Below are 6,550 nucleotides of genomic sequence, written 5' to 3' on the forward strand. Positions count from 1 at the left end.
TAATACATGTCGTTTCAATTTGGTCATAACTGATATTTATGTCCTCCAATTTGAATTTACATAAGTAGACAGTTAAACTTATATAAAATTAAACAAGCTGACGTATACGTACTATGTGACATTCTACATGACATTCTATGTGTATATTATGTCATGTAAGCCGTGTCTGTCTACTAATTCAATTCTATATAAATTTAAATGTCTATTTGTACGCATCTAAAGTTGAGCGGCATAAATGTCAACTGAAATCAAATTAAAAGACATGTTTATCCGTTTATGTATAATACCGATATTAAATATTCTTTTCAAAAATCTTCCATTCTTTTTAAAATTTTATAGCAAATAAAACGATATCACGTAACTTAAAATGAAGAAAATATTTATTAGTAGCATAGTTGTGATTGTCATTTGTCACAAACAACTCACTACCCCTTTTACTAATTCACTTGTTCAACTGTTCTTTCAGGGGGGTGGGGGTGGGGGTGGGGGTGGGGGGTGGGTGAAGAGGCTGGCATTCCCCACAAGAAAAGGCAATAGGAGAAAAAGCTCTTTTTGTACACACTGCCATGATGTTGATGAATGATGAATGATGAATTGATGCCCTCAATCTCTCACACCTAACAATAACAAACAAAAGAATTCATTTCTCCCTCCCGGTCGTAGCAAAATCAGAATTTTCAATTAACAAAAAATAATATAAAAAAGTAATCACACAGAAAAGACAAAGAGAATTCAACATTTATTGTATATACATACATTATTATTTTTGTAAAAAAGACTTGACGGTGTAATTTTATACTGAAAAGAATTTGGATGAACCCCTTGCTCTTATCTGGCACTCTGTTCTGGTATCTTTTTCTCTCTCTATTCCTTTATTAATACCATATATGGTGAATCTTTTCTTTGTTCCCCATCTCTATTTTCTCTTAATTAGTAAAAAAAAATATTTCTTTCTTCATGGAGAAGGAGAAGAAAAAGGAGAAGAATTGTGGTTGTTGGGCTGTTCTTAGGCTCAGTAATGTTATTGGAGGATCCTCTGATTCTAAACACTCTGTTAATTCAATTCCAAGAACTAGTCTTGTCTATGATGCAGGTTTTCTTTTTTTTCTCATCTGCTAATTATAACTTTCATCTTTCGAGTAACTCGAAGTACAACCTCTTAACGTAACTGGTAAAGTTGTTGTCGTGTCATCAGGCGTGATCATCAGTCTTTTGTAGAAATGCAGGTTAAGACTGCGTATAACAGACCCTTGTGATCTATCTGGCCCTTTTCAGACTGTGTGCATAGAGGGAGCTTAGTGTACTGAGTTACATGCTTAGTTGGTTATATATATAGGCTTGATCTTTAAATCATTTGCCAATTTCTATATATACAAAATATTTAGTATTGCACTGAGACGAGCTTAAATGGAGCGATATGGTTTGGACATACACCCTATTTTTTATAAGTGTGTGAACTTTTTTGTACGCCGTATGCCTACTTTTTTTCGAAACATTTTTGGTAGAGGGAGATGGAATTTTTAGAGCCGATGATCCTTTTAGAAGGGCAAAATCGAAGTATAGTGTTATCTTGTTAGTCTTGTTGTTTTTGCTGGATTTCCCCTGCTTGATGACCATCTTTAAGATTGATTGTTTATTAAGAGATTCTTGGCTAAACAACGGGTTAATATCTCATATAGTCACTCAAACACAGAAAGTCACTCAACTTTCTTTTATAATTTCAAAGTCACTCAATTATGGATTTTCTCACAGAACGTCACTCAAGTGATACTTCTTTTCACGGAAAGTCACTCAATTTCTTTCGTTTAATGGAAAAATTGAAGTAAATAGAGTATTTAGGTTCACTCCCTTCATCCATGTCTTGTAGTGTAGTGGCATCGGGTTGGAGTCTCCGAGGTAATAGGTGTGAGTTCAATTCTCATGTAGTACGGTCAAATCTCTCTATCATAACGTTGTTTGTTCTAATGTCTTTTTGGTTGTTGTAGCAAAATGTTGTTATAGAGAACATATAACATAACATTAAAAAACCGGCTCGAGGAAAAATTTGATTTTTATAGTGAAATATTGTTATAGAGAGGTCTGATTGTATGTTGATTGAGAGATTTATGAAGTATTTACAATCATCTATTTTGCAAGTGCAGCTACAGAGACTCGGTATCTCAACGCTAGCAACCGCGAGATGTGTGTACCAGATGAAGCTAGAGTGTCATCAGATACCCCTACTGATCCACCAACACAGCTTCCACCAGCTGCAGAGAACAAAGTGCAGCGGCAGCTGCTTCAGTTTACATTTCACGAGCTAAAATCTGCAACGGGGAACTTCAGGCCCGATAGCATTCTTGGTGAAGGTGGATTTGGATATGTATTCAAAGGCTGGATAGAGGAGAATGGAACAGCACCAGCAAAGCCCGGTTCTGGGGTTACGGTTGCTGTCAAGAGCTTGAAACCGGATGGTCTTCAAGGTCATAGAGAATGGGTGGTTAGTACGTAGACTATCTGCTCGTGGTTAGTAGTAAAAAATGAGCCGAATAGAGTAAGCAAAAGACTGTTAAGTCTGGTGTATGCAATGGATAATCGTAATGAATTTTAATGCAGGCAGAAGTAGACTTCCTTGGACAGCTTCATCATCCTAATCTTGTCAAGTTAATTGGTTATTGCATCGAAGATGACCAAAGGCTTCTTGTTTATGAGTTTATGACTCGTGGAAGCCTCGAAAACCATCTCTTCAGAAGTTAGTTCTATGATTTCTCGCTGCGTTGTGAAACATTTGGTCTTATTAATGCATACCTGCAGAGTTTTTATTTCCTCTTACAACGTATCCTCGCTAATATATGGTGACCGCGAAGAACTAAATGATCAATTAGCTTAGCATATATTCTATCTGATTTTGTACTTCTGTAGTTAAAAATGCTACTGATGATTGTCTGTTAAAACTGTTCAAGGGACGATACCTCTCCCGTGGTCAAACAGGTTAAAAATTGCTCTTGGTGCAGCCAAAGGCTTAGCGTTTCTCCACGGAGGCTCTGAACCAGTCATTTATAGAGACTTCAAGACATCGAATATCTTACTTGATTCGGTATGTGAGCAGCAAGATCTCAAATTTTGTTGTCTAATACCTTTATCCCCGGGATTCCAACGTATATATGAATTCTGTAGGAGTATAATGCTAAGCTTTCGGATTTTGGCCTTGCTAAAGCTGGTCCTCAGGGTGACAAAACACATGTTTCTACAAGGGTTGTAGGAACTTATGGATATGCTGCTCCAGAATATGTGATGACAGGTAGAAAAACTCTCGTTTATCGTCTTTACTTTTTCTTATGCATAAGGGATCGATATGATATTATACGATTGTCCTGAATGTAAGATACATATCTTAATTCAGAAACATGTTCAAGATATTCTGAGTACATAGGTCTTCACTGTTAAAGTGTGTGACCACTTCACGTGCCAGCCTGATTCTTTTTTCATCGGCCAAACACGTGAAAATCCTTTTTGATAATGTTGGAGTCAGGACTCGACTTTAGGACATTTGTCTGCTCTGATACCATGTTAAAGTGTGTGACTACCTGAGAGCACACTTTTTATATACCTATTCGTATTCTCACAACATTCACGACTTCTTGATCTTAGAATAGCAACACCTGATGTCAATCTGTCTTGTTTTTCATCAGGACATTTGACAGCAAAGAGCGATGTTTTCAGTTTTGGAGTTGTGCTGTTGGAGATTTTAACAGGTAGGAGGTCTATGGACAAAAAGCGCCCGAGTGGAGAACAAAATCTTGTAGCATGGGCAAAACCATATTTAGCTGACAAGAGGAAGTTTTATCAACTCGTGGACCCTCGTCTGGAGCTAAATTACTCCGTTAAAGGAGTGCAAAAGATCTCACAGCTAGCTTACATTTGCCTAAGCAGGGATTCTAAATCTCGTCCTTCCATGGACGAGATTGTTAAGGCTCTTACTCCGCTACAAGACCTCAATGATCTCGCTATATTATCAAATCATTCTCGGTTAACACAATCAGGAAGACGAAAGAAGAAACTAGACGGAATGCAACAACTTAGCTTCAATCATTCCAGGAGTATCAGAGGCTCTCCATTACACTCTGGTAGGCAACATTGTAAATAATGCATTCTCCGTTTTCTCCGAATCTATATAGCAGGAAATGAAACCTCCAAACTAGATTTGAAAATTGAACAAACAAACAAGGCTTTATTATAATGTGTGTTTTGATATTTGATGAGGCTATGAATAGAATTTGAGGAGGTAGTTCATTTTCCTCTTATCGAAAAGTGAAATCCGTAGTTGTGGAAACAACCACTGATGCTTGCGTTTGGGTGAACTGCCTATATTTACCCCCCTTGTGATGAGGCCCCTCCCTGCCTCCTACTTGAAAACACGGAATGCTTGATGCACTGAGCTGTCTTTTTTATTCATTTGGTAGTTTTCAATTGGTTGTCATGAGTCTTCTTTCGTCTTGTTAGAGACCTAAACGCCATTTAAAGTATACGTGTGAGAGTTAGAGAATCTCTAGCTTCCGAGAGCACATACAATGCTTTTTTGGACATGTTATTCAGTTTCGGAATGAAAATGAGCCTGAATAGAGTAGGATGCATGAATATAAGAGGATTCATATAGTCGATCCAGCTTATTAATTTACGATGTATGCATAGTCATTTTATTGATTGATTGACTCGATTCGTTGACCGGTGTGTGTGGAAAGTAATTTCTTTTTTTTTTTACAGAATCTGCATCTTAATAAAAGATGATAATGCAGAATTATTGTTTGCAGAATCTGCACTATTTGACCTTTTTATCATACTTTATAGATGACTTCATGGCCTAAAGAATACTCACTTTTGATACAAATATTCCAATATATCAAAATTTTACTTTGATATATTCTTTGAAGGTATAATACATAAACATGCCGATATCTGTGTTCTTTAATTTTGGATGAGCACAAGTAGACACTTAAACTTGTATAAAGTTGAACAAGTAGACACATGCGTTCTACGATTGTCATGTCGAATGTGCGTGTCTACATGTTCAATTTCACATAAGTATAAGTGTCTCACTACATAAAAAATGACTTTTAGTGGTAATTAATTATCAAATAGCTTAAATATCGCTAAAAATATATTTTTTTAGCGGCATTTAGCCGTCTTTATAAATATTCCTAAAGCCTACAAAGAACTGGATTCATTGACAATTAACTAATATCGGTAAAGGCTTTATCAAATATTAATATGTACTGCTAAAATTGTTTTTGTTGTAGTGTCTGCTTGTGCACATCTAACATTGAAGGATGTAGATATTAGCTGAGACCAAATTAAATAGCACGTTTATATATTATGCCTTCTTTGAACTCTTTCCAAGCACTCTAGCAACATGTTAGAATAGAAATAATCAAACAATTAGCAAATATCTAGTACGGAAGGAGCTACGGGTTTAATCAAACTCAATATCTTTAGTTCGAAAGAGAGGAAGAATTTTGTAATTTCATATATGTTTGGTCTAATGTTTAGTCATATTATTTTCACTTTTATGGGCTAAATATTGCGATAAACTTACGAAATCTTAGACCATAATTTCAATTCAATGTCTAAATATTAAGATTTTTAGTTCGCTCAATATTAATTTGTTTTTTTTAAAAAAAAATTCATGAACACCTTGGACATTCCGGAGAAATTATAGAAAGAAGGGAAAAAAGTCTGATATACTTCTTAACTTTATCGTTTAAAAACTGATAAATATTTCATTATAAAATGGTTCATATATGCCTCTATGGTTAAAAATTGACTCATATATATTCCTTACCGTAAAAAATGGTTTATATACACCCCTCCCGTTATAAAAGTGATAATTAATTTTAAATTAATGTTTTTTATTTTAATATTTAAAGAATCATGTTTTTGATCTTTTTCACAGATATTATTTTTTGACTTCTTTGATTATTATTATTTATGTTTCTTATGCTTATTTCATTTTTTGTGTAAAAAAAAAAGAGAAATAAAAAAAAGTGTGAACGAAAAAAAGGAAAAAAACTAAAATTATTTGTTTAGGCTATATTGTAATTTAGTTTTTATATATATGAAAAAAAAAATAAGACATCCATAGTAGATGTCCTAAAATTTTAAGAAAATAAGTAAAAGAATAAATATGACTATCAAAATAATAAATTCAAATTAGCCATGGAATTAAAAAAGTAAAAAAGAAAAAAGAAAAACATGTGAAAAGGATGAAACTAGCCCTATATGGATTTTTTTTCACTTCCGTTATAGAAAAATCGTATATATGAGTCATTTGTATAATAATAAGGTATATATGAGCCACTCTCAGAACGAGTGTATATCAGCTCTAACGCAATGTTGAGGAGTATATTAGATCATTTTTTCTAAAAAGAAAAAAAAAACAGTAAACTTAATTTATCCAAGTACAGAACTGCAAACAATAGTATATATACTTCTCGATTTTTGTGTCATTCTTGCGTAAAGATCGTGCTAATATTTTATGTATTGTTTTAATTTTATCGAATGTCCTTGATGAAAC

The 6,550-nt window shown here is 34.2% G+C and overlaps 1 protein-coding gene and 1 non-coding gene across 3 annotated transcripts; one reads left to right on the forward strand and one right to left on the reverse strand.

The window, feature by feature from the left end:
* The first annotated feature begins 781 nt into the window (after positions 1–781).
* LOC101268006 (serine/threonine-protein kinase PBL34) lies at positions 782–4,290 on the forward strand. Of its 2 annotated transcripts, none has more exons than XM_004242715.5 (6): positions 782–1,093; positions 2,142–2,479; positions 2,596–2,731; positions 2,943–3,076; positions 3,157–3,280; positions 3,672–4,290. In XM_004242715.5, the coding sequence occupies exons 1-6, from the start codon at positions 958–960 to the stop codon at positions 4,124–4,126; spliced, it is 1,323 nt and encodes a 440-aa protein (XP_004242763.2). In that variant the 5' UTR covers positions 782–957; the 3' UTR covers positions 4,127–4,290. The 2 variants fall into 2 exon arrangements, with proteins under 2 accessions (XP_004242763.2, XP_069142766.1); XM_069286665.1 differs by lacking the exon at positions 782–1,093 and adding an exon at positions 1,427–1,557.
* A 2,157-nt stretch (positions 4,291–6,447) lies between these two features.
* Positions 6,448–6,550, reverse strand: LOC112939992 (U6 spliceosomal RNA). The gene has a single exon (XR_003247603.2). It is a non-coding gene; the product is annotated as a U6 spliceosomal RNA (small nuclear RNA).

This window comes from Solanum lycopersicum, chromosome 7, assembly GCF_036512215.1.
Source record: "Solanum lycopersicum chromosome 7, SLM_r2.1".
Taxonomy (NCBI): Eukaryota; Viridiplantae; Streptophyta; class Magnoliopsida; order Solanales; family Solanaceae; genus Solanum; species Solanum lycopersicum.

What these genes read in the sequence shown, in the direction of transcription:
- LOC101268006 (XM_004242715.5), top strand. Translation starts at nt 958, where the DNA reads ATGGAGAAGGAGAAGAAAAAGGAGAAGAATTGTGGTTGTTGGGCTGTT. An exon ending in CGAAAACCATCTCTTCAGAA is followed by an intron (nt 2,732 to 2,942) that starts GTTAGTTCTATG and finishes AAACTGTTCAAG; the next exon opens with GGACGATACCTCTCCCGTGG. An exon ending in CGAATATCTTACTTGATTCG is followed by an intron (nt 3,077 to 3,156) that starts GTATGTGAGCAG and finishes TGAATTCTGTAG; the next exon opens with GAGTATAATGCTAAGCTTTC.